This window comes from Odontesthes bonariensis, chromosome 1 (genome assembly GCF_027942865.1).
Source record: "Odontesthes bonariensis isolate fOdoBon6 chromosome 1, fOdoBon6.hap1, whole genome shotgun sequence".
NCBI classification, from domain to species: Eukaryota; Metazoa; Chordata; class Actinopteri; order Atheriniformes; family Atherinopsidae; genus Odontesthes; species Odontesthes bonariensis.
In genome coordinates this window covers 29,439,960-29,467,785 of record NC_134506.1, presented here as the reverse complement: position 1 = coordinate 29,467,785, position 27,826 = coordinate 29,439,960, and the positions used below count along the sequence as shown (strand labels likewise).

Below are 27,826 nucleotides of genomic sequence, written 5' to 3'. Positions count from 1 at the left end.
GTTGAATTGTGCTATACAAATAAACTTGCCTTGATTGGTTGATAGGTTGGACCCTCTGCAGTTTGCCTACAGGGCAAACAGGTCGGCGGATGATGCCGTCAACATGGGACTGCAATTCATCCTGCAACATCTTGACTCCCCCAGGGACGTACGCCAGGATCCTGTTTGTGGACTTCAGCTTGGCGTTCAACACCATCATGCCTGAACTCCTACATCAGAAGCTCACTCAGTTATCAGTGCCTGCATCTACCCGTCAGTGGATCATCAGCTGGAGGCAGCAGCATGTCAGACTGGGGGGGTACATCATCAAAGATCCGGTCTATCAATACAGGCGCCCCACAGGGGTGTGTCCTCTCCCCACTGCTCTTCTCCTTCTACACAAATGACTGCACCTCAAAGAGCCCATCTGTAAAACTCCTGAAGTTCGCAGATGACACCACTGTCATTGGTTTGATCCAGGATGGTGATGAGTCTGACTACAGACAGGAGGTGGAGCAGCTGGTCCAGTGGTGCAGTCAGAACCACCTGGAGCTTAACCCCAAGAAGACTAGAGATGAAAATGGACTTTACCACCCTATTTATAATCAATTCAACTCTTACTGTTCTGCATTTCTAATTTTATGTTATTGTTGAACTTTGTGACTGAAGTTACCGGAGTCAAATTCCTTGTTTGTTTAGTCAAATCTGGCCCATAAAGCAGATTCTGATGCATTTATTTATGAGAATTTAAAAAAAAAAAAAAAAAAAAAAAAAAAAATTTAATTTCTGTGAAATATTTCAAAATCTGGCAATGTATGTAAATAAACAGATTTAATAGCCCTAAAACTAAAGGAAAATGTGTAATATAGAATTGTAAGTAACTATCAGGGGATGTATGGTGATATCAGGTAGTGTTGGTCCTTGTTTGGATAAATAGTGGAAATAGTTTCTACCACATCTCAGCCTAGAACTTCTAGGTCAAACATACCAACATGGTTGTAACACTAAGGAAATAAAATGAGAAAACCCAACCAACTGAATAATACCACCATGATGATTATCAAAGTTTGATTTATTTCATTCAAAACAACAGTAATATGCCAACATCTCAAGAAAAAGAAAAAAAAAAAAAAAAAAAAAAAAAAAAGTTAAATTTCTCTCCTCATGCTTAAATTTAAAAACACTAACAGGCACCAGTTATGAACAGTACATCCTGACATTGTTGAGTAGCACTGGGACACAAACATTTTGAGCAATGAAAAAAGTTTGTTCATCACAAGTTCCTTACATTCAAACAAACATAACTCTGCTTATTTAGGTAGATTTAAAACCAATCAAAAAAAAAATATATTGTGCATTGGTCTAAAGTGGCGCACTAATTTCCCTCTGGTGCATTAGATGAATCATGAGGACAGCAAGGACTGATCCATTCATTCCTACAACAGTACTATCCAGCTTTTAAAGCAAGTAGCATAAAATTAAATGCGCACAGGAGTCTTAAAATACTGTCCTCCTGTGTCACCTTGACACAAGACATGCCAACAGCTCTGTTTACGCATGCCACCATCTTCTAAGAAATGGCTATTGGTGTGCAGGCACTAGATCTGTCATGTCATATCTGCAAATACACCAACTGTGTGTGAAGGCTGCTAGAGTTGTTTCTATAATGCACACATGGTGCATGTGCAAAGTAAACAGTTTTCGTCATCTAAAAAAGGACTTAAAGCAATAAATTGTTGTTTTGTGGCAGGTGAGTGGAGTGTGGTGCCCTCTAGTGATTATGCAATGATGCTGCAGTTCAAAACCTGAAAGACAAAAAGAAGAGCGCATAAACTTTTGGATCCAAAACCTCTTAAGCTTTAAATAGGAGCTGCCGAGGTGGTACAGGGGCATTTAGTTAATGTCCTTTCATTTAGAACAGTCAGGCTTGTGCGCAAATATTAATTCACACAATCCAGTCTGGTTTAAAAGACCACAACACGTGCCAAACAAGTCATGTTTTAAAGGCACAGTAGTCACAGGGTTCCTTGTGGTCACACACACCTTATTATCTTACCTTAAGTTTTACTTTGGGATTCCTGCCACGACCTCAGACTCAATACCACAGTGATCCGACCCACGCAGGATTTTAAAGTATCCTGAAGATTAGAGACCAACAGAAATTAGATCCATTTAACCGACTCAGGAAACCAAAACATGTACCTGTGAAAGCACTTCACATCCAAATATCTTGAGTAAGAAAGTATACAGCAGGTCTCATCCTGACCAAACTGAATAAAATATGAGGGCTTGTACATGGCGTAGTGTGGCAGAATTATAAATGAATAAAATAATCAATTATTTAGATAAAAGAAGCAAACATAATATAGAGTTTTACAACCCAAGATTAAATAAAAGGTCAAATAAATAAGGGGGACTTTGTCGCTTTAAGGTAATTTGATAATTAGTATCAAATGTCAGGAAGAAGTTTTGATTTGGAAGTTTGTCAGGCGATCTAGTTCATACCGTCAGCTCGACAATCCAGAGGATCTTTGGATTTATGAATGAGCTCTTGTGAGAGAAATGCTCGTTCAATGTGTCTCACTTAAAGCCTGGTTTATAGTCGGTAACGCAAGACGCAACGCAAGCCCTTGCGCGGTTGCAAGCCCCCCCTTGGTGACACACGCAAACACGCGTCACCTCAATTTTCGAAACTTTACGCAAGACGCAAGCACAAGCCACTGGCTGTGGTCGAAACCGCCTACTACTTGAAAACGGCACTCATCGATCTGACAGTATGCAGAGCGTTTACACACAGTGCACTTCACTCCTGCCCGAGCCCAAATCAGCCAGCCTGAAAAGCTGATTTCCCTTAAGCTATAGGCTAAACTCTGTAAATATATAACTTTAGCAACATTTGAAACATTTTCAGGCGAGAAAGTAGTCGTTTAGACCCCCAAGGTGTTGAAAATCTGACAAAATACCGGCCATTTACAAGAAGAAGCATGAATCCACTCGAAGGTCCTGGCGGTGAATTTCCTTTCATCGTAGTAGGCTTGTCATTGAAAAAACCCGCTACTCCACCTACTGTACTGGCAGTGAATCGCCACGCAGCACACGCAAGCGCCTGCAAAGCTAAATGAAGTATAAACGTCTCGAGCCATTAACATAAACGCAAGAAGAAAGCGCAAGGGCAGTAAAAAGAAGTATAACTCAGCCTTTAGGCTGCAGTTTGTGTGCTATGAAGAACACACTGAAGAGTTTCTAAACTTCTGCACCCCTCGAATAATACGGTTACTGAACAGTGAGAAAAGCAAGTTAATATTAAAAACGTCTCGGCTCACCGTTATCACCCCAGTCAGTGTTCCAGGAGTTGGCACAGAGCCAGTAAGGAGTGCCATTTTCCTCTCCCCAGCCCAAAATCTTGATGGCATGTCCACCCAGAGGAGAACCCGACACATGCTGATACACTCCTGGGAGAAAGAAAAAGGAAATCAAGGTCATAAACATTTGATACAATGACTGAGAAAGAGATGCATTACGAGTCCACCCTGTGTTCTACATGAAAGTGTTAAAGCAAACAGTATTATGTGCTCATACTGTATGTGTTCTTACCAGACTTATACAGAGGAAAGTCTTCGTAGACTGTAAAGGCTCCCTCTACTGGGCCGTTCTTGAATAACTCTTGCTGAATCTGTTTCTCCTCTGACGGCACACTATAAGATGTTTTACCTGCAACAAACTCTGAGTTAGGATCCTGCCTTTACACTCATTGGGGCTAAATCCATATTTGAGACATAAATATACTACTTGCTAGTTGGGCTGCAACACGTCAACAATTAGGTCGCATTATAAAGATGTTTGCTAAATAGCATCTTAAAGACTTAAATCAAGATGAATCATTTAACAAACCATTTACTATAAATGGTAACTCTGGTAACCCCCCCACCCCCCCTCATACTGCATTAAACATTTGGACTAGAGAACAAAATGAATACAACAAATTTATGCCAGGAGCATCTTCCAATTACCAGGAAGGAACAAAACACACTTAAAATGCAAGATTAATTTCTCCTCACGTATAACAGTCCCTGGTGAATATTCAATGGTTCAGAGCCAACACAAGCATGGATCAAATCTTTCCTGCTGTTCTTACCGTAGTGTTTGTCCTCGCTGTAGCTGGGCATGTATCCTGCTTCACACTTGCTGATGCACTGAGGAGTGTCACCCCCCTCCCCTGAGCAGGAAGGTCTGCTGCCATTCACGTGGTGCTCACAGGGAGGGATGGTGTAGGGTCGGCAACCTGTAGACACAGAAGCATACCGTCATGTACTGCACCACTGTGTACGTTCACATTACTCCAGAACCTAAACAGAGACCGACCCCACAAGCTCTGCTCTGATTTGAACAAAAGGACGTTTTCCAACTTAAATCTGATTGCAGTCATGCGGATGCATTTTCAGGAGGTCAAGTCTGAAATGACACAAAACTCACCCATATGGGAGTCATAAAGTCCTCCAGTGACCAGTCCCTCATTGGCCCAGAAGTCCCAGGCAGTTGAAGGGTAACCACCATTACATCTAAAAAGCAAAAATGATAAAACACACACCACCTCTACTTGCCATCAACAGACCATAAGTACATACATTAAACATTGTTGTATGATGTAACATCTGCTGTATCTTCATATCTAAACAGTCCTCGATAAGCTTATCAAAATCTTTTGTTTTCCCCATCCACATACAGTAAAATCAGCCTCTTACCCCATCCCACAGCTGTCACAGCAGGTCAGCAGGTCCTCGGCGGAGATCTCCACACTGACTTTTGCATTACTGTGGATGCATATACGGTCAGAGATGGCCTCTGCAGCACCAAACGCCTGGAGAAAGAACAACCACGCGAGATTAGATCATCTTAAAAGGCCCAGTGTTGGCAACCTGACCTCTATCAGTTCAAGCCTTCTGATGTTACCACAGTTCTTCGTTAGCAGCCTTTTATCTAAACTGACAGCTCAAGCATAAAGAACATCGTTTGCCATTCAGACTGCAAAGTCCTTTGAGGCAAATATCCTGCCTCCATGTTGTAACATCTCTTTGATCAGTGAGTTGGTCTCACCCAGCAGGATCCACAGGAGCCCTGGTCTCTGATCTCCTTGAGAGTGGGACAGTTAGGCCACTGCTCTCTGGGATCGAAGTCTTTAGGCAGCTTCAAGTCTCCCGCATACTGAACCCTGCAGAGAGAGAGTATTACTGCGCACCGCTCCAGTGAAACTTGATGCATTGTTGTATCTTTTTGCAACTCCGTGGTATTGAAACTGCTGTCGAGTTTAATGTTCATACAAGAATTCAGAAACATACTCCTGCTGGCATCACAGTGTTTGGAAATGCTAAACTGACATTAATCTTCTGTTTTACCACCAGACATCACATTTGAGACTCACATGATGGGCAGTTTGGGTCCCTTTAGCATTGTACCACAGAGTTTCTTGACATAACCATAGTCATCATGACGGAAGTTGGAACCCGCCTGCAAGATAGAAAGGTAAATTAATTCAAATTCTACTTATCGAGGTCCGGTGTAAATAAATAAACAAACCCTCACCTTCCAGGTTGTATTGATCTTATTAATGTAGTTGACCATCTCACTGGACAGAGGATGGGTGCTGGGTCGGGCCAGACTCACAGACAAGCTGGCGGCCAACAGAAGAGCTGCATGCCACATTTTGCCTAAACAGAAAGAAGATACAAGTTATCACTCACATTACACATCAAACTAATAAGCTCTGAGCCACTTTAAGAAAACCCTTAAGTCTCAAACTCCAATGTGAAGGAAAAATGTTGAAAACATTCTTGAGTGAATGCATTGCTGTGCTTGAACACACGATGTTCCCCACTTAGATACACTCCTCAAGCTGCCAGGCCAGCAAAAAGGTTCATGGCTGATTGGACATCTTCATGCCGCCTGAAGCTACAAGTGGAACGCGCAAAAAAAACCAACAACAACAAAAAACCCTCTTATCCTCAGTCATGCTTGTCCTCCACGGTGGCTGCACAGACCACATCGGGACACATGTGATAGAAACACGTTGCTTATTTAAGATTCAGCTGTACCACAGGAAAGTACATGGGTTTCATTTATTCATTTTTCCTTTAACTGTAATCAGTTTCAGTTCATGTTTCAGAAAGCCACAGAGCAAATGCAGGAACTTATTTGGGGTCCCCACCCAACCAAAGAAATAGTCCGGGGCATTCGACGTTGCTCCAGAATACAGCAGAGGTGAGAGCTCTTTCATTTGGCATCATGATCGTAAATCATTAGCCAGGAGCTTTGAGTGTGCTAACAAGACAAACAGGAAGTTAAGCACAGTCAGTACCAGCAATCACTTCTTCCACGATGGAAGAAACCAACAACTCTTCGAATGAGCTCCAAACCCAAACTAAATTGGATTCAGTCAGCTGACAAACGTTTCAAACAGGCTTTTTTTAGGGGGGGGGGCAACTGAGTGGACATGTAGCCTCCCAGTGATTTTCTGGTGAAAACAAAAGTCTTGTTTAGCACTTGTACATCTGTTCAGGCATGTTCTCTTCCTGTTACAGGTCTGTCTGAGACAGTTCTGGGGAAACTGGTTTCCTATCACATGATCGAGGCTGATGGGTTACTGTCAGCAGGACAAACAAGCAGAAGCAAAAATAACCTGAATACTTCCTCATTACCGAATGCCATGTGTGCTGAGATCACACTGAAGTACCACTTCTCGTCATAAAATTAGCAACCTCTGCTTCGGAGGTGTCACGGTATTTTGATGGTCATATGGCGCAGTGTCTAAAGAGTTTGCAATGGGTCCCCTGGCTGTAGGATGCTCCACTATTCTGGTGCATATGTGCTGCAAAATGTGATTACTTTTAGCGTGAGCCACACAAAGCAGCTCGAACCTTTGAGCCAGCAAGTTTAAAAGTTATCCACGATTCTAGTTTTTGTGAAAGCGGCTCAACCACAAACATCCGAGTGAAGAAGAAAAGCAAAAGATTTATTTAAATCTGAAATGATGACTTCAATGTCTTTCAGAGGGGAAGTGAAACGCCTGCCTGCTGACACACACACGGTTCACTTCTCCAAATGGAATCAATCACTATCTAAACCTCTCATGAGCCCGGCCACAATAAGCTGCTGAGTCACGGTGGAAAGCGGTGAGGTTTCTCCATCAGATCGCTTATACATATACATCTGCAAAATTCTGACAAAAACAGCCCCCACTTATGTTGATGACGGTTTATTTCCTTTAACTTTGAAAGGTTAAGGCGCTGCGAAATGTTCTCAGTATGTGCGAGTTATAGGGTAAAGACAGGCGTGGATGAGTCAACACAGAGACCGCAGAAAGTCCAGTCTTCCTCTGTTTTATACTGCCCCTCCCAACTAACAGAGCAATACGTTTCCTTCAGTATGGATCAGTGTTTTTCTCTCTTAAATGTTGTAGCATTGGTGGAACAAATGTGTATCTCATTAGATTTCCTCATTTTGCGTGCTCATAAATCAAGGAGACAAACATTTAAGACTCCTGTTTGCAAAATCTTCACCATCCCAGTTTAAATAACTTTTTTTTTTCCTCCCTGCAGGAAAAAAAAAAAAAAAAAAAAAAATGCACCGCAACAACCTAGACAGCAAATTCCATTGTGCATTAGTGATCAATTTCCTCAGGTGTATTTTTCCCATCACTTAAGGCTCAGAGTTTCTTTTGTCTGGGTAAAGAACGGAATGGCTGCTTTTATAAAACATGGTTTCACTTTCCATTTCCCCAATTGTGTTTCACAATCCATTTTAACCTAATTTAATACACAGTTGAACATCTTCGTTTTCTGTAGCTTTGTGATTTTCTCCACAACACCTTCAAACACCATATCCAATTAGTCTTAAATGTCATTGATTCATTCATATTGGGACAAAGCTGCACTGGCTGCTGGCGGAAGTTGTTGACCCTTTGACGCGTGTAGATAAAAGAAAATGGGTCACGCAATCAAAAAACAACACACAAAAGAGCTACGGAAGCAAACAAGCTATAGAAGACGTAAACTGCTTCTTTTGGATGACATTAATCAATGTTAGTCAACAAGTACTGAGTTGAAGTGCTGTGTGTGTACTTGTTGACGTGAATCACACAGATTTAGCTAACCGCTGCCTCAAACGATCTGCAGCTAACGTGCAGCCTCACAGATAAACAAATGACAACAAAAACAAAAACTACAGTAAAAGCTGTTACCTGTCGCTTGTTTGTGCGGTTTGTTGGTGTGAACTTTATCAGATCTTCGGCTCCAGCTTCGCTCTCTTCAGCGTCAGCCTTGTATGTCGTACCGTGAGTCGCTCCTCGTCTCGCTTTTATTCCGTGAAACACGTGAATCAGATCACATGAACGCTGCTCATGTGACCTGCTGACTGTAGGTTACAAACGGCACCCTTCTCTTCTTCTTCCTCTTCTTCTTTTTTTTTGAACTCCAGTGTAACTAGCGGCCTTCCACATCAAAGTATAATTGATATTTTTTTCTGACTTACTTACATTTCCCTAACTGAAGCGTGGGGCAGAGAGACACAGCTAATCTGAAGTACCTCCATCTGACCGGTAGGGGGTACTAAAGCTCACTCGAAATAAACGTTTTGATAAGATGTTGGTTTTGCAATCTTGTCGATCCTTGTCGTAAAATGACCTAATCAGTGAAAGTCGCAGTAGAATTATTCTAGAAGTTTTCATCTGAACCGAAATAAACAGATATAATTGTAGATGCAGAAGCATCTGTGGTTTTGTCATTGTGCACGTCCTTTTGTGTTATCCTTTAATGTTTTTATTAATATTTCAGCTTGCGCGGGAATTCAGGTGAAAATTTGTCTCTATGACAAAATCTGAAACATTTTCACGATGGACCGAAGTGTACCAAGAGCTTTAATTAGATAAACTAAAACATAAATACCACATTCTGAGCGCAGCAGTCATGGCCTGATTATGAGATTATGGGTTCCAAAGCAAGTCCAAAGTGATCAACCAGAATTATTAGCAAGGAAAAGACACCTGTATTTATGATACCATTATAATACCAGTAGGAATCATTCGGTACTCTCAGATCTTAACAACCATCATGAGGTAAAAATGTGATTATAGCATCTTTACATTCTTTAGTTAAGAACAATTAGCCAAAATCTGCTGTTTTTTCTCAATCTTCAAAAATAAAGACACCAATCTGCAGGTTATTGCATATTCACATGATTAGTTAACTTAACATAATTAAAAAATAAAGTCTAACAACAAATATTGATTTACTTGCTCCATCGAAATGATTCAATTTATCTCATGCTATCTTTACAGTTTGTTCATGAGTTGAAGGTTTCACTGTGAACTTTAACGGTGACTCGTACATCATTTTATTGTCCTTTGTCTAGTGTCTTGTGATTTTTAACTAATGACTCTTTCGGCTTTCTTGCTGTGTTATGATGTGCATCACCAACCACAGAAAACATGCTGATTGTTTTGCTGTTTTCTCTTCCTCTTTATCAGTCTGTCATCTGACTTTTAGAATGATGAGACTGAAATAATACTGTAAGCACAGCACAACTTTACTCAAATTACATAAAAGCAGTTCCTTTAAAAAACAACCAAATATTACAGCCAAAATCACACTTATCTCTCACCACTTACCACATAATCTTATTAGACTATTATAGAAGAACACAGATAGTATTCTCTGTCCATTGATAATTGGATCACATTCAAGCACAATAGGTTACAAATTATTGTGGCTGTGAATCTTGCAGGTGGTGGGCAGCTGCATAGAAATGTTCAGGAGGAGATGAGATCATTTGTATTTTACTGAATGAATAAGGTATTGTGGATACATTTCTGAGCCTTTTTGTAAATAAGTTCATCCCTGTGATAATGTGAAGAATGTGGATGTGGTTATTATCGTTGGCTATGTATACATGAGTTGCATATAAGATATTCTAATCAAATTCCCCTTTATGTGTAGCACTGCAAAGTCAGGTTAATGAACTACACCATCATTGTGATCCCCCAACACCACCGCAATATTTACACCAACTGAAAAGTCTTCATTAGATCCACATTCTTCAAAAACATTAGAACATTATTGGGTTTCTCTGTGCACAAGCATGCTGTTAAAAACGTTGCTGAAGCCTGGGGCAAGCATCATAAAATGGTGGTGTAAATGATGAAAAAACACAATTAAAGGGGACATATTATGAAAAATGTACTTTTTCTTAGAGCATAATTTTGGGAGCCAAAAGAGGCTAGAAAAACTGACATCTGGTTGATATTTTCTTTGATATTTTCCAGCCAAAAGTTGAAAATTCTGGGTGCTCTTTTGTTTTTTGATACATCACACAGATGCCCCTTTGCAAAAACAAACTTTGTATTATCAGTAAATTATTGCCTACTTATGCAACAGTTCTTAATGTTGGCCACTACAAACAAATCAACAGTCAAATGTTGATTAGATGGAGCAATTCTAAAATGACTTTCAACAACCTACTGGCTGCTCATTTTCTTTGAAATATAGTGTTTGAACTATCTGGGCAAACTCACCACAAGATTATGCTTAAATCAGCACCAGATGTTCTTGGTCAAACTGCAAATTACTTAAAATGTATATAAAAATAAAACTGTCAGTCAAGTATTACACTGGTGTGTGGTAGTGTGAGCTATCAGGATCGGTACTGTATATTCTCTCATTCAGTATAAACATGCTTTAACGCTTTTAAGTACAATTTGTGTTCAAATTTACTCATACACTGATTTCATAATCATAATCATCATTTAAATCCCAAAGAAAAGAGAAGTTGAGAGGTGTGGCTCACTCCATTCAACCAGCAGCTATGGGTGGAGGAGTGAAGACATGGCTGAAGAGGGAGCTGTTGTAATGTTTCTGTGATGTTTTGAACAAAACATGTCACAGACATTTAATGTTTCACAGACATGACTTGTGGCAACAAAATGTGACTAAGATTGTCAAATTCCACATTAACGGGTATATTGTATGATCAGAAAATATTGTTTACATGGAAGTGTCTTGTTCATATTAAGCTCTTAATAGGGTTAACAAGGGAATATTGCTGTATCTAAACATAATCACTGTATAAATATGTATAAAGGATTATTAAACCTGTAAAGCAAAAGTTTAATGTCACTGTCAATAAAGAGGGGAAATACACCAGAGGACTCTGTGCTTCAGTGATGATAAATGGCTTTATTTTTGTCACACCAATAGCACAATTATCACGTCTACCAACCACAGTGGTGCTGTAGAAAGCCTTGAGGAGACGAGGAGTTGGATGTTGATGAAGCTGAAGCGGTCTTTCTACAAGGCAAAGCGCTCACTCATAATGATCAAGCAAAGGCATAGCTGGAGACTTAAGCGTGTGCATACAATTATTTCAACACTGATAAACATTTCATTAGCTGATTTATTGCTGCTGCGTACACATATATTCTAGCATATGTGTAAAGTACAATAATGTGCGTGTGCGGTTAAAGTAAGTGCTGTCACTGAGAGCAATTTCAACTTTGGCTGCCTGTATGAATGAGTCTCATGCATTGAGGCTGCAGTACACAGATTTTGACAACGTTTAATGAAGCAGTTCTACTATAAATCCTGTTATTCTCAGTACTTTGTTCCATAACACCAGACATACTGCTCATCTTTTTTTTAATCACCTTCAAACATGAGCAGCACAACGATTCACCTGCTCGTCACACAGACCGCACAGTTACAACTTTACAGGTGTTACTTGGTTAGGAAAGAGAAAAGTAAATAATACAGTTTAGTAATAGTTAAAAAAGTAAATAATAGTAGAAACAGGTTAATTAATACGGAAGTCAAATACCTAAAGCTATTATTACGATTGCAGAACAGTATTTATATCACATCCACATCATTTCTGCCCTCATGGAGACTCTGAACATCTGCCCCTAATCTATTTTTTCCTCTGCTAGCTACATTATCTAAATCAGTTTAGATGTTAAACAAATACTCAGTGTTTTCAGTCGCACACGGAGAAAGAACATGTCCCCAAAAATGATTACATCTATTTAGTCATATGGAACATCAGTTTTATTGAGGTAGGAGATGCAACTAACTATACTTGAGTAAATATACGTTGCAGGTTGTGAATTTGTGATTCATGGGCTTTTATAGTTTTATACTGTGGCTGAACATTAAAATCAGATTTCCACATTTCAATAAATGCTCATCTACTTACAAACTAGTTTCAGTGTTTGTCATTGTTTCTCAGGTAACATGGTTTGAGGGCCATGTCCAGGGGTCCAAGGGTGTAATGTCACAAGTGCACAACAAACACGCTCTCAGAGTACACAACCGAAGGCCAAATGCATCTTATCGATAAATATGAAAGTATTGAAGCAAGATATCAAAGAAAATGTGAAAATTGAAAGCACTTTTTCTTGTTGACCCTTAGTTTGGTATGAAACCATCAATGCAGTGAGCTAGTTTAAGTCTCCCTGCAGCACATAAACAACACACAAGATGAACTAATGATCATCTCGTCTATCATGAGATATCTGATCCTCAATCATATTAATCCCTTCTTTCATCGTTTAAAAGGAGCAGCAACACAGGACTGTCAGAGGTACTAATAAACGTGACTTACTCTCCGTTAGAGATGAGATAAAAAAATCTTTAATAATGTGCATAAACTGCGTGGTTGTTGTACTTTATGTCTAAATATAAAAAAATGTTTGAGGAAAGTTTGTGCAGGGAAAGTTCAGAAAACTATTTTTGGTTTTGGGTCATCCATCCATTTCTATCTAGTTCAGGGTCATAGAGAGGCTGGAGTCTATCCCAGCTGCCATTGGGTGAGAGGTGGGGTAGACCCGGGATGTGTTGGCAGTCCATCACATGGCCAAAGAGATAATCGTGCACTCACTCCTAGAGACGATTTAGAATCACCAATTAACCTGAAGCTTTTTGGATGGTGGGAGGAAGACGGGGTACCCAGGAAGAACCCTGGAAGAACATACAAACTCTGCACAGAAAGGCTGGGTTTTGAACCAGCAACCTTCTTGCTGTGAGGTGACAGTGCTACCCATAGTGCTAATAATGATAATTAGGAGATGTAACCAGGCCAAAAATTTAAAATAGATATTAGAAAAACAAGATAAAATACACATAATAAAAATAAAATTGGCTAGTACTCCTTTAATATTCTATATTGCTAAATTACCCTTAAATAAATTCCCACATGAGTGTATTGTATTTAGTAAAATATCAAGCCACAACCACTCAGGTGTACAACAATAAAAATAAGCTGTACCTTCTGTGTTGTAACATGCTGTTACTGTTAAAGACAAACATATATAGTGTCAATAATTTTCATTACCCATTCTGCGAATGAAAATAAAGCAAGGACGGATACTTCAAACTAAAGTATTTTTTGTTTTATATATTTTTGTGTATATCAATGATTAGTGTGAACAGCAAAAGTTTACTGCACTAGACTGTTTGGATGACCTAAAGATAATCTAAAAGTTTTCTTTAAAAATGAAGCTAAATGAAGATCAGCTCCAAACCTAACATCAATGACTTTATGAGTGCATATTTGGATTTGAACTAGTATACATTTATATGCCTCATATAATTGTTCACAAATATGCCATATCTTTGAAACTGAAATGCTTGAATATATATTCCCAGACAAGCTTAAATTCTACCCGGTTTTAAGCAGCTCCACCAGAATGAGGGTGTTGTGGATTTCTTGTCTGCTGATTGGAAGCATCACCTGCTTTCATCAAGATCCATCCAAGCCAACATACCAGAAACTTGCATGATGCATGATGGGTGAACTGGTTATTTAGTAATGGTCTGATTATTGGGTTATTAGTATTATTATTATTATTATTATTATTATTATTATTAACTAGCACTTCAGTGGTTAATATGCTATTTATACTTTGTAGTCTTTGAATCTCAAGCCTTATTACAATGCAATAAAACAACATTGTGTTTAATAATTTTCCTCTAAATTTTTACTGGAAGTAATCTCAGCTGCATGATGACTAAACTGTATTTGGTCTTCTGTTACTGTTTTCCTCTTATCAAAATCTTTGATGCGTGCGTAAATGTCAAACCCCTCAGCACTCCTCCCCAGTTTTGAAGTGGACAGTCACCATGTAAATCAGTGTTTGTTGATGCCAACGATTCGGATTATTTGCATAAGAAGCAAAACAAATTTTCTATCTTTTTGTTACAAGCACATATAAGGAAGCTCATACTAAAGAATTTCCTGTCTGCATGTTTCAACCAGCTGACAGATGTTCGTGCAGGAATCCCAAATCACAAGATGACAAACCAACACAACTAAATGTGTGCTGGCAAAAAGAGTGGTCCCTAAAGATGTTTCAGTTGCCAACTATTTAGTGTTCCCTTTTTTGATATCTTAATAACTTTATAAGTAAAGTTACCCCAAAATGATAATACCTATATCCTTCTGCAGTTAAATGAAAATACCTGTAACTTTTCACATAGATTTCCAAAAGTTAGTTAATGCATTAATTCATGTAAATCCTGAACAGATCAAGGGGAAAAGACGCCTTCCCTATACTTCACTCCTCCTTACACCGCCCTCTCTCTACTGTCCACAAACTGAACCATCTGTTTGCGAGCATGGGAGATGACTGGAGTGAGCGGAATGATTTGAGTACCAGGTGTAGTAGCACCAGGAGTTGAGGCTGCAGGAGATGAGGCTGCAGGAGATGAGGCTGCAGGAGATGAGGCTGCAGGCGTCGATGCTACAGGAGTCGAAGCTCCAGTTGAAGCAGCAGGAGTGGAGGCCCCAGGTGTCCCACCTGGAGTCGTGCCCGGTGTCGTGCCAGGAGTGGCAGGGATGACAACAACAGGGGATGGGCCAGGACTTTCAGCACCACTTCGAGGTTCCAGTCGTGGGGTTGATGTGACAAAACGGGCCTCTCTGATGCGGTAGGGACTTCGATAGACGGAGATGGGCGACAACTCTGAGCCCCATCCAAGATAGCTCCCACTGGAGGGTGAATGAGCATCTGCACTAAAATACAGAGTAGTGCTGGATTCTCCGGGGATCGCTGATTTTCTGTCTGGGGAGCTAATCAGGAGAGGGGAGCGTCGCTCAGGTGACCAGCCAGGGGTTTTGATATCCAGAGAAGCCACAGAGGACGAGGCCTCTGTCAGAGATGCAGGATTGCTGTCAATGTGACGGAGACTTCCAACTTGTTGAGGAGATGAAAGAGATGGTGAACCATAAACTGCACTCTGAAACTCCTCATCACCTAAATATTGAAATAGTGAAAAGATATGCTTTTTTTTTATGACTGGCTACCTGTTTCCTTCAAACTAAAGCATAAAAAAGGTTAAAGGATTAGCAAAGTTTGTGCAAGAAGTGTGTACACAGTGTGCCGAATGTGTCACTGCAGAACAGATACATCGCTGCACTCTTGGTTTGCATGTGCAGTCCTGTTAAGAATTACATGCATTCATAAACTTAAAGAGGATTATTTTAAATGTTCAGTGCTACATGCATATTAATCAGTTTTGTAAAGTCAAAATATTCTAATTGGGTCTCCAATGTTATTGAACAACTACAAAAAGAGAATGTGCCCTGGACACAGTTATTGGCACAATTAAAAAATACTTGATTAGAGAATCCTTGGCCACAATAAATATTTCTAAACATTTATTTTAGCCATCCAAAAGCTTCTTGCATCTGTTAGCTCGTAGTTGCTGCTACTTTTCCATTTCTTTCCAATCAAACGCTTCTTTTAAGTTTGCCAGAGCTCTTTTTGCAGTGACATGTTTAGTCTGACTCCAAATAGGGACTGTTTAAAACAGCACATCTTTTCCTTATCAGTCAGTCTTTTTTTTAAATTTTGGATGGGTGCTTGTGGTGCTTCACCTCAAAGTAGTTGTCTACAACTGCAGAACACACTTCCCTCTAAAATACATTGTTTAATCCTCTAATTCAGTCTTTTCTCTGATATATTCAGCGGCTCCAGCGCAGAGAAGCAGTAAAGAAGCTCTGCAGCAGGATAAAACCTCCACCATGTTTAACTGTAGGCAGACTGTTCCTTTTGCAAAGGGCTTAATTTTCAATTTAATCTTAAAGACGTGAGGCATTTCATTAAAAAAGAGCTCTTTAAGTGTCACCTTAACTTTCAAAAGGGTTATGTATGCATCCTTTTTCTGTTTCTCTCAAGTGGCCAAATAGATAGTTGCTACATACAGTAGCTATTTTGGAGGGGTACAGTGGCAAATCACATCCAGTTTTTTATTGAAATATTCTTCAAACCTTATCCTTAAACAGATAAGAGGAGAAGATGCTGTGAGGCTCTCATTTTGAATGTACAACTTGCTGAACACAATCACTGATACAGTATGAAAGTTGACACAATCTTGTTGGGATAAAAGTAGATCAAATGTGTGTATGTGCGCACATCGTCAGCATTGTTCAGTTTCTATCTAACCTTTTTCATCTGATGGCTGTGCACTGGATTCTTCCTCCGCCGTCTCTTCTAGGATGACTTCCTGAACTGGGATGATTTCTGGAAACCTTCTCATATCCTGGATGGTCGTGGGAGGAGCCTTTCTCACCGGTCGGGCCACGACGCTGGTTTGAGCTGGCTTTGGTGGCTGAACCACCTCCCTCACCTGGACACAAGGCAGAGTATTAGAAATAATATTAATCTAAGTATTAGACAGCAACTGTTCAAAGCAGCCTGCTTCGAAATAACTTCGTAGAAGTGTCATGCCAGGTCTACGTGTTTGTTCTTTGTTCTTTATTTTGGTAGTCACTTCCTGTCACAGTCTTATTGTCGTCGTCCTAATTCTTTTCACCTGTGCATCATTGTCTTCCCCTCTGTTTGTATTTATACCCCAGCCTTTGTCTTGTTCGTTGTGTGTTCGTCTTGTCATTTTGTCATTCGTTCAAGCATTTATTTCAAGTCTAGTTTTCACGTTATTTGACCCCTTTGCATGTTTTTTTTACCAGAGATTTTTCCAGCCGATTTTGTACTTTTGCCTATCTACTCTTGCCTGCCCGTGTACCAGACCTTGGAATTATTAAACCGACACTGATTTTGGAATACCGTCTGTCTGAGTCGTGCATTTGAGTCCACCAGTTCGGAGCATGAAAAGAAGCAAAGCTGGTGGCTTAGCCTACTGATATTTATTCCCATTTTCTTATCCTGTCCCATTGGATCTCTGTTTACATAAGTAGAATAGAATCTTACACCACTGTATTGATTTATTCTTTTACACAATTGTAGTAATAGCACTCTTCTTTTTTTATTTATTTGTCTTTGGTCAATCAAGGTCTGGTTTATATCTATATGACTATGTTTTCTTAACTACAGTAGATAGCGGTCTGAGCAGTCTCAGTTTGGAAAATTAGGGATAAATTCTGATGCGAGAGCTAAACTGACAGCTTATCAGGATGTGCCACCAGAGGGGGGGATTTAAGCCATCTAAAGAATGCAAACCTCAAAAATTTGATTGCAGTTCGAGTTAACAGCATATATTGTGATCTTTCACTTTGCATCTCTTTTGCATCAGACAATTATTTACTTTGTGAGTATTTTCTGAGCTGAAAAATGTCCATGTTGCATCCTATCGCTTAAAAGCTCACTCCAACAAGAGTTGTGTCAGACCTGTTGGATAGCTTGCTACTGGGCATTACTTTAGCAAAGATTTAAAAGATGGTAAGTGCTTTTATTGTTCCAGGCTTTCCGCTCTTTTTTACTGTTGCAATGACACATAGCAACATGGACGTTCTTTAATTAGGAAACTGCAAAAGTGTTGCAGCATCAAATTCAATTGTTGAGGTTTGAGTCTGAAAAAATAAGACTTATCTGGTGTTCATGTCCTGAGTAGCTCTCATCATAGCTCCATACTCCGAGCGTATCAAACTGAAAGTGATCTGACTGCTGTCTGGTGCAAGTAAGACTGACTGCTCATAAGTACTTCAAACAACCCAGCTGAAAGAATAGAATATCCGTTTAAATCATGAACTTATGTGCTACCTTTATTTTTTTAATAAAGATTAAAGAATATTTATTTCCCAGTTTAAAAATATCAGTGGAAAAATCAAATATCTTGCCTGTGGTGCCTGGGTCTCCAGTGGTGGAGCTGCAGTAGGAGCAGGTTGTGGAGCTGGTTGTGAGATTTGAGGAGCCCTTGGCTGAACAGGGGGGAGCTGACAAATCACAACACATATAAGGCTGATGTACCCCTTTACATAATCTAAAAAGAAGTCATGCCCGTATGGAACGGCAAACATTTCATCTCCCCACCAACATAAATACTAATATAGTTCACACAGCTTAAAAAAGAAAAAAAAGAAAAGAAAAATCAAACAATTGAGAGCTCAAGGGGACAGCAAACCTGAGGGACATGATGTAGATCAGGGGAGTGAACCTCTTCAGACAGACCCATCAGTCCGGCCAGTCCCCCCTCACCATACAAGGACCAGATCCTAGAAACATCCCCTGTTTTAAGAGCTAAGCGAATCAGCAACCAGTGGTGATGTTTCCAGCCTTCCCATTGGATAGGAAGTTCCATGAGGGTCCCACCTCCTGATCAAAATATCCACAGTCCTTTGTTAAAGCATGAAATAATAGAGAGAGCTATATAGACAGTGTAAATAAATCGAATTATCACAGATTACAAAACAGACCAGACAATGTTGCATGGCGATGGAAAGAGCGTGAGACTTTCTCCTCCAGTGAGAGTGTTGATCCACGCTCCATACAGGCTCCACTCATCCCCCTGTGACGTATACTCTGGAAGATCTCAAAAGACTTAGGATGGAGGAAACGATAGTACAGCACCAATGCTATCACTCCTGCAGAGTGACAAGAGAAACAATAAAGACTTGAGAAAAATGACCTCAAAGGGGGAACTTATTGAGGTTAGTCACATTTAGAAAAATCCCCTTTTTACAAAGCAATACATGAACAAATGGAGAGTGTGAGAATTCCTAAGTGGCCGCATGCCTCACCAATGAGAAAGCTGCAAAACACTGCAGCTGGGATGCCCACAGTGTCCCAGGACACCATAGTAAACAACCAGGAGGAGGCCAGAAGAAGAAATGCGTTTTCTAAAAACATGGCCTGGAAGAATGAGCAGAAACACAGGAAAATAATGATGATTAATGAGCAGTATCCTTTCACAAAATTACTCTCATGGTTTTGGTTTTTTCCAATTTAATTCTGAAGTTGTCAGTTTTTAGTTCACGTCCAGTTCTATTTTGTTACTTTTGCTTCTTGTGTTTCCTCCTCACGTGTTTAGATGATAACACCTGTTCTGTTCCTGCCCCACACGTGTTTGTCATCTATCATTATTCACCTTGAGTGTATGCATATTCCCTGGTTTCAGTCGTCTTGCCAGACTGTCCATGTTTCATGTAGCTAGTTTTCCAGCTTTGTTACCTTGTATATTACTGAGTGAAGGTATGAACTTATATTACATCCTATTACCTCCTACATATACGTACTATTTCTATTAGGGATGCACCGATACCGATACTGGTATCGGGTATCGGGCCGATACTATTCTAATATACTCGTACTCGTTAAAGTTAACCGATACCATGAACCGATACCAATTTATTGCATGAAGACCAGGATGGTGGAGGTGGCTTGTCATTTTTGTTGTATTTTTTTAGATTGGCGGCTAGGGGAGATGTCAAGCTAATCAGGAACAGTGTGGTTAGGCTAGTGAGACCGAAACCTGTCTTTCAATTCATTGCATTTTTTTGTGGTAGAAGTATTGGCATCGGTACTCGGTATCGGCAAGTACTCAGATCCAAGTATCGGTATCGTATCGGTTTGAAAAAAAGTTGTATCGCTGCATCCCTAATTTCTATTTTTTGCCTTCAATCACAAAACAAGCAGCTGACCAATCAGAGCAGGTGATTCTTAAAATGTACAGGAAAACCTGCCACCCTGAACTAGATTAAGCACGTATAGAAAATGAATGGATGGATAGCTGTTGTGATCACAGACACAAACATACCAGGTAGAACCCGGCCATTCGGTATCTGGATTGACCGTACTTCACATTGAGGAAGAGAAAGATGTGAATGGCTCCCAGAACGAGGTTGAAGAGTCTCCATCGACTAGTTGAACGTATGATGTCAGTCTGCTGAGACACCATCCAGAAAGTTGCACCTAACCAGTGCACACCTGAGACACAAACACACATTTCTGAAACAATATTCAACCCCTGACACATACAGAGCATAAACACACTGATTCAGAGTCAAAAGTGTTCATGGTAGAGAAGGTGAACCGTGTTTTTCATCAGCGGGGAAACTCTTACACTCACATCTTTACTCAACAGACAGTGTCATATGACAAACAAATATGAGCTATGCGATGAGGCCTTAGTATCCAGACTTACCTATGACTCCGAGGACCCACTGTTTGAAAATACGTGTGAAGAGCATGAGAATGGCAAACCTAGATCCCAACATACTGACCTGCAGAAAGAGGCAACATACCTGTCACATAGATATATTTATATGGGACTCATGACACTGATACTTTTGAGGTGTGGGGGTGTGTGTTGTGCATATCGGTTGTTTAATTATGCTCACCCTCCACAGCAGTCGGCAGAGAATGGCAGCCGGGGTCATTTGTAAGTGTCCTGGTCTGATGAGTGAACAGGCTCTGGCATAGAGGACCAAGGCCCAGGCCAGAGATAACAAGCACACCACAAAACACACAGAGGCTGGAGGGACGAGAGGAAGAATGATGGGGGGATAACAATTGGTGAGAAGACAGTTGTGAGTGTTTTGAAATACTGGAATATTATAAACTATATACATTGTACAGCAAAGAAACAATGATAATTAATATTATTAATAAGAATAACATTTTTTGTCCACTCCGGTACTGAAAATATAAATTGGGATATTTTCACCTTATATATTTGTTGTGACAAAAATAACAAACTGTTGACTGTTTACACATCAAGCACACACAGACCTTTGTCTGTTACTAATTGAGACAACCTTGATCATTTGACATGATTGTTTGTTTTTTCCTCTGCAAGAACAGTTGGATTAAACTAGAGTCATCACTACTTCCACACTGTTTGTGCCGCTTTCTTTTGCTGTCTATCGTTAAGCGCTTAATATCTCATACTTGACTGACTTCATTCTTATGGCCATCTACTGACACCAATGCCACTGATTTAGTTAAAAAGCTGAACACCAAAGCATCACAGAGGGAACAATTGGAATAAAAAATGACAGACTTACTTTGAAAAGGTGGCAATTAAAGCCAATAATAACCAAGATTTTAAACTAATGTAACATAAAAAGGTCTGGACATCAAAACATTGATAAATATCACTTCTTTGACAGTTGTAAACAAATATCTCCTGGTCATCACAGCCCGACACAAAGACCCATTGATATCTTTTGGGACCCCTTTTTGTCAGAGTCTGGAGCTCCTGGTTGGTCTGGTTGCATTTGTCCTATTCCAGTAGGGGGCATCTGCTCTCCAGGTGGCACCGCTGACAGGTGTTCCCAATCTACACTCATCAGGGGAGGATTAAAGGGAGTCGGCTGCCAGCACTTCACTGTAAGAGTGTTAACCCGTATGGTACGTGTGTTACTGCCCTGGCTCAAGCGCTTGCATTTTTGGGACCTTTTTCATGCCTTCTTACCTTGTTTCAGGTATATCTAAGAAACTCCTCGCTACCAGAGATCAAGCCACAGAATCTGTCAAGATCTATCTAGAGCTGCCTCGCTTCCTGAGGCCCCCACGCTGGTACCAACCCGGACTGCTTCCCTTGACTGAACCCTGCTCACCCTCCCAGCCACCAGGATTCCTTCCGGACCTTGCTCACCTCTCCCTGGCGGATCATTTCCCATTCACCCGTAAGCTACTTCATGCTTCACTATTTTGTCATCAAATCTACAACTCTTCAGTAATACTTTTCTCCAAACACAGTGACCATCCTGTTCCCGAGCCGCCGTTTCCTGACTTCCTGCCAGTTTGATTTAATAAACATAATTCCTCATTTATATTTGTCTCCTGGGTGTGTTTTGCATGTGGGCTAAACCGATAGCCAAAACTATGACACTTTTGGGCAACCCGACTAATATAAATCAAGTATTTTAGCATTCATCAACTTCTAAGGTAAATATAAAGTACACCGTCTATCGGCTAAGGATTATACAGTATGTTTGCAGTTAGTTGCAGGACGGATTCTAAACTAAAACGGTATTATTGTAGTGTTTTGTGACGTGTTCTGCAGAGTTGGGGCTAATTTCCAACAGATTTGCCACTATAAGCAACACTTTTCTGTTTATAGACCACATACAACCCTACCCCTCTCCGGGGCAACTGTTGATTGCCTAACAGTGTTGTGCAAGTTCAACCTTCACAGGAACTAGTTCAATGTTCAGTTCACATAGATTAAAACTAACTAGTTATGTTCAAAAGTTCACCATGTGATCCCCACCAGTTGACGTTCAGTCCCAAATGAGCTAGTTCACATCTATTTCTCACTTTCTTATGACCTCCTCTGAATTAGCCTCCTTAGGCGCTACAGATTAATTAAAGTATCAATTCAAAATGTTAGAAGTTTTGTTTATTGAAGATTATTCTCTAAGAAAATGTTCGATAACTGTTTCCATACTGCATACATGCCATATTTTATCACCACACACACAAAATGAACCGTTCTATTCTGGACCGTTTAAATATATGTGCTTGTAGTATATTCTGCTTACCAGGAGATTTGAGTCCTATATCAGTACAGATGAGCACGTAGGTCTGAAGCAGCGTCTGAGGGAGGGTGACAACCAAGGCCTCAAACAGCCGTAATGCAGAGGCATCAGCCTGCTGCATGATCTCACCATACACATCCTCATCTGGCAGCTGCATACACTCCCATAGCCTGTGAGGGCCCAACATTATGACGAATGAAGGCAGAGAGGGAGGGATCATTACAGTTATGATCATCAGAATACATCATTAATCAAGAACAGATTTGGAACGTTAACCCTAGTCTCTACTGCAACCAGTGAGAGTTAACATTACAGATTAAAGCAATTCTGACCCTGCCTGTATGCCCCATCATCTCACACATATTTACATAGCTTCATAAAGTCAGCCCACCTTTTGAAGATGCCCAGGTGCAGTATGTGTGTCCACCGGAGAGACTTCCTGCGGATTCGTCCATCGGACAGGTACCACAGATAACTGAGCAACTGAGGACCCCAACCTGAGAAACATAGCATGAAAAACGGATTTTCATTGTACAGTTTTTCCAAAGCCTTAGTGAGTAAAAGAGTGTCCATTTACAACAAAAAAAGAAGAGAATACTAAAACATCATTGATAATGTGCAATTATAATACACAAAAGAAAATGAATAATATCAATCATTTTTAAAAAACCTGAGGTCAAACAGAGCTGTGCATGCATGTTTGATTGGGCTTTTCATGGTCTCTCTAACTGTGTCAGGCACATGTAAACTGTCCCGGTACAACAAATACAGCTCTTTTTAGTTTGATCAGAATGGGTAGATTTTCAGCGTGGGGCAGACAGGAGAACTGCGGGTGTATGAAGTTCAATTTCTTAAATATTTTTCATGCAGGTTTTTGAAAAAAAAAAAAAATAAATGTTGCATCTTGTTGAAAAGGTAGCTCAGTAATGTCATAATCTGGTCAAATTCTGAAAGTTCTTGTGTCCGCCTGTTCTTGATCTGCTCTGGAAGTGTGTGTGTTAGCAAACTGCTCGATGAAAATACTTTCTGGTGCTTTAGCTTTTCAGGGCTTTGTAGTGACAGGTATTGGGGCTGCAGTGTTTCAGTTGGAGACATTATTTACTAGATATATTAAAAATTTTAAAAAGGAGGGAAAGCAGCCTAATTCAGCTCTGCACCCGTTTGTAATGTTTCTGTAAACTTGTAAAAGAAATAATACCACACCCATTTTTTGTATTTCGTACACGCATCATTTCAGCTGGGTGTTTATCCCCTTGTGAAAAATGTTGATTTGTAAGTGGCCCCAGATCTATACTGTACAAAAAATTTAGTTAAATGATAAAATAATACATTTTTAACAAGGTTTGAATTGATTTTTTTTCCTGTTATGAAGAAAGCAATTTAGTCCAACAGCAAATTCAGCAGTTCATTCACTGCTGGACTAAAATTTCCAGTGGCAATAATTTCATGCTTAAATAATTGTATTCTCTCAATCATATGTGCTCCTAAATTGAAGTGTGGTATGGTTGATATGTTTCCCTATTTGCTCCATCTGTCTATTGATCTGTTTGTCGTTGTAGGTGTCACCTGGCAGCAGGAGCAGGGCAGTGAAGCCAGCCAGATGGGCATAGCAGTAGTTGTGCCCCACCCATAGATAGTACACAAAGCAGTAGATCACTGGGGAAAGACAGAAAACACACAGGAACACATGATCATGTTGTTTTGCAGCTTGACTCAATAAAAAAATTGTTCCCGTATCATTCAATCTCAAGTATCACAAGTAAGTACAGATGATAAACATAACAGAACGCAATCTCTAAAGGAAATACACGGCACATTGAACCTATGCACTTTTTAGATTCTCTTAATTTTATTTCTAACAGCAAGAGTTACTCAAGTGATCAATATTTTACACAGATATCCTGTTAGTTCCTTACAAAATATGTAGCATAGTCACAGATTAAACTACCCAGCACTTTAGAGAAAAAGAACACAGCGAAAATCTTTCGGCAGATCAAGCATTACATTTAAGACCACATTATTAGATGATTAGGTTTAAACACAACATTTAGTATGATTTCTTCTTTTTGAGGCAGACATTGCTAACTTGTCTACTTTAGTCAATTGTAAATGTAAACAGCGCTCTTTGAGGGAATCAAGTAAAATGGCAGTAAAAATGTCTCACTTCTGGCCCTGTTTTCCTAACATCTGTAAGAGTATCAAAATAGGATTTGCTTTTCCCAGGAAAACATTTTCCATGTTAAAGCATATAAAGCCATTATGTAGCCATTCTTCTACATAATCCATATAAATGATCACTAACTTCATTTGGATTTAAGCATGGTCAAATCTAAAGTTACATCTTTTACTTGGAGGCTTCGTAAGTAATCTCAATATTTAGAAGAATCCCACCAGCTCACACAATTCTATGATTATGGTGGTTAATTCATGCACCATATCATTGCAGTGTGTGTAGCCTTTAAAAAACAATCTCCAGCTTTAAATACAAATGCCATAAGACAGTATTTTGTGTGATAATGCTTTGACTGTAGTGTTTAGAAAAGCCATGTTTATAAAGGGAGTAATATAGCCTTTTATTAGTGCAATGAACAAACCCATTTTAGCATATTGTGAGTGTCCACACGGTTTTCAGTGACCTCTGTACAGCACTTCACATAGCTTTATTGACACCAGCTGCTGATGCCTCTCCTCCTGCTACTCTGCTCCCTACATCCCTCTGTAGCTGTGCCTCCCTCCGTGCATGTAATTTGAAGCTTTTTAGCTGCCAAACAGGCGGGCTGTCCGGGCAGACTAGGCCCCATCCTGGGGTATACGCCCATCACATCGTCCATTCATGCACCTCCAAAAAAGAGCGCTGAAATATGACAACACGGGTCTGAGATGGTTTAAGAGTTCAAAACAAGAAAAATTCTGCCATGAGTCAGCAGCCTTGGGGTAAGCAGGTTTACATAGCATGGGTGGTTTAGAACAGGAAAGAGGCGCACTGACTGCAGACTGTGGTGCGAGTCTATTATTTATGACAACAAAACAAGTGTTAAAAGCCTTATTTAAAAAATAAGACAATAATGAACAACTTTGCAGATATTAAATCAAACCTAACCCTCATCTTGAATAAGTATCTCTCCTACGGGCACTGTGGCTCTCACGCGCTCTACATCTACATTACACTGCACATTGTGGTAACAAAAAAAAAAGAAAAAAAAAAAGGCACATCGCGCACACGCACGCACATAACTATATCAAATAAAACAGAATCAGGATTGGGCTCAGGTACACCATCACAATCGACCAACACACACCAAGTCACACAGCGGATTGTGTTATATGTGTATGTGTGAGTTTGCATCTCTCTGTATGTGTGTGTGTGTGTCCCAGGTAGGACTCACGCGCCGTCCTCTCTGCAACGATGAGAAATGCGGTAAAGGCGAACACGCAAACTTGGCAACACGGCATGCAGGCGCCTCCATTGCTCGGGGTAGCCGAGTAATCTCTCATAGTGGCATGAAAATCCGAGCAGTCCCTCAGATCGACAGTCACTAACAGTCTGCGGGCCAGTCTAGTTCTGGTGGTCCAGGGTGGGAGTCTGTCCAGCTGCGGCAGCCCGCTCTGCAGCTCCCCCGTCCCAACGTCACCGCCCGACCGTCTCGTTAAAGCGATATAGCACTCATGCAGGCACCGGGCAGAGAAGCATGCTGGACCTTAAATGTTTTCCGATTGTCTCAACCTTTTTTAATATGTCTCAATATTCTAAATGATATTCACCACTGCTTAATACTGGGAGAGCAAAGGTGCACTCACGCCTCAAAATTACGTTAATGTGACAATAAATGCCAGATTTAGCCACTGTCTATTATTATCTGCAACCTAGGGCAGGTAAACACAAAGATACATAAGAAAAACAAATACAAGTTAAAACAAAAATAGATAAGATTAACTAAATAAGCCGTTTTATGTAGTCAAAGTGTAGGGGAGACCAGGTGTGGTTGTAACACCCTTTGCTTCAGCACCTGTAACTCAGCGAATTTTTTAACTATAATTCTCATACTTTTATCTAAAATACCCACATTTGTTTTCTACAAGTTACATCTATTTAAGACCCTGCACAAATATCGCAGATCTTGTGTTTTGATGTCAAATACATGGTGTTCCTTTGTTACAACACATGCTGGGGAGAGTTGTAACACTTAGAGAAATGAAGCAAAAACAGGCCACACCATATAGAAAAAAAATAGATGTATTAGAATAAAAGATGCTTTCCAAGCTGACAATCCAAACACAAACCATCACTAACGCCTAAACAGATGAAAACAAGGTCATGGTAGGCTAAAGAGAAGCAGGCATGGACTGTAGATGATTGGATGAAAGTGATATTCGGTGATGAATCTTCAATCTTCATTTAACAAGGAGATGATGCTGGAACCTCTGTTTGGTGCAGGCCCAATGAAACACATAAAGACAACTGCCTGAAGAAAACAAACTTCCACAATCCCTGATGATTGTTTGGTGGGGCTGATGTCAGGTAATGAACCTGGGAAGATGGTAGTCATGACTGAAAGGCGGTTCGATGATCTCTGATGATGGTTATGTGTGTTTCTCCGAATCAAACACCGTTAAATCCTTCTTCAGGAGAAACACATCAACTCAGTGACATGGCTAGCAAACAGCAGAGATCTCAAACCAGTCATTTGTGGTGGAAATTTGAAAAACAATGGTCCGTAATAAGAGTTCACCCTGCAAAGCTGATCTGTCTGCTGCCACTAGAAGGTTCGGAGCCCGATTAATGAAAATGATTGTTTTTCATTAGCATCATTCTTTAAGTCCTCAAAGAATTCAAGCTGTCACAAAAGCCAGAGGAGATTCAACATAGTGGTAAATACCTTCTTTTTGGGGGGGTCCATGATTCCGTAATTCCTTCCTATACTTGATCTAGAAACACATTTTATATTGATCGCAGCAATTTCATTTTAGGTATATTTTACAAAGCCAGAATGTTCAGCTGTTGAATGAAATGACCCCCTCCTCTGTGAGCAGTGATTCCATCCTTTTTTTTGCCAGATTATAAGATGATAGTTTCACAGTATGACATGAA

General features: G+C 40.1%; 2 protein-coding genes across 2 annotated transcripts; both read right to left on the bottom strand.

The window, feature by feature from the left end:
* Positions 1-1,033: 1,033 nt before the first annotated feature.
* Positions 1,034-8,536, bottom strand: ctsba (cathepsin Ba). Its single transcript, XM_075463510.1, has 11 exons — positions 8,213-8,536; positions 5,560-5,684; positions 5,399-5,484; positions 5,074-5,188; positions 4,722-4,837; positions 4,453-4,538; positions 4,115-4,261; positions 3,574-3,690; positions 3,303-3,431; positions 2,036-2,117; positions 1,034-1,784 (listed from the first exon to the last, which is right to left on the bottom strand). Exons 2-10 carry the CDS (start codon positions 5,677-5,679, stop codon positions 2,044-2,046), a joined length of 990 nt encoding a protein of 329 aa, XP_075319625.1. The 5' UTR covers positions 5,680-5,684; positions 8,213-8,536; the 3' UTR covers positions 1,034-1,784; positions 2,036-2,043.
* A 2,645-nt stretch (positions 8,537-11,181) lies between these two features.
* On the bottom strand, positions 11,182-26,351 carry LOC142378686 (XK-related protein 5-like). Its single transcript, XM_075463497.1, has 13 exons — positions 26,124-26,351; positions 24,304-24,393; positions 23,129-23,234; positions 22,741-22,907; positions 20,593-20,726; positions 20,397-20,475; positions 20,010-20,179; positions 18,994-19,105; positions 18,670-18,837; positions 18,378-18,568; positions 18,094-18,189; positions 16,463-16,646; positions 11,182-15,271 (listed from the first exon to the last, which is right to left on the bottom strand). Exons 1-13 carry the CDS (start codon positions 26,230-26,232, stop codon positions 14,583-14,585), a joined length of 2,295 nt encoding a protein of 764 aa, XP_075319612.1. The 5' UTR covers positions 26,233-26,351; the 3' UTR covers positions 11,182-14,582.
* Positions 26,352-27,826: the final 1,475 nt, after the last annotated feature.

Coding starts and splice junctions, on each gene's coding strand:
- ctsba (XM_075463510.1), bottom strand. CDS start 5,679: ATGTGGCATGCAGCTCTTCTGTTGGCCGCCAGCTTGTCTGTGAGTCTG. Junction 5,485..5,559: donor AGATCAATACAACCTGGAAG/GTGAGGGTTTGT, acceptor TCTATCTTGCAG/GCGGGTTCCAACTTCCGTCA. Junction 3,691..4,114: donor CAGCGAGGACAAACACTACG/GTAAGAACAGCA, acceptor AGTTTGTTGCAG/GTAAAACATCTTATAGTGTG.
- LOC142378686 (XM_075463497.1), bottom strand. CDS start 26,232: ATGAGAGATTACTCGGCTACCCCGAGCAATGGAGGCGCCTGCATGCCG. Junction 16,647..18,093: donor TGGAGACCCAGGCACCACAG/GCAAGATATTTG, acceptor CCTTGTGTCCAG/GTGAGGGAGGTGGTTCAGCC. Junction 15,272..16,462: donor ACAGCCATCAGATGAAAAAG/GTTAGATAGAAA, acceptor TTCAATATTTAG/GTGATGAGGAGTTTCAGAGT.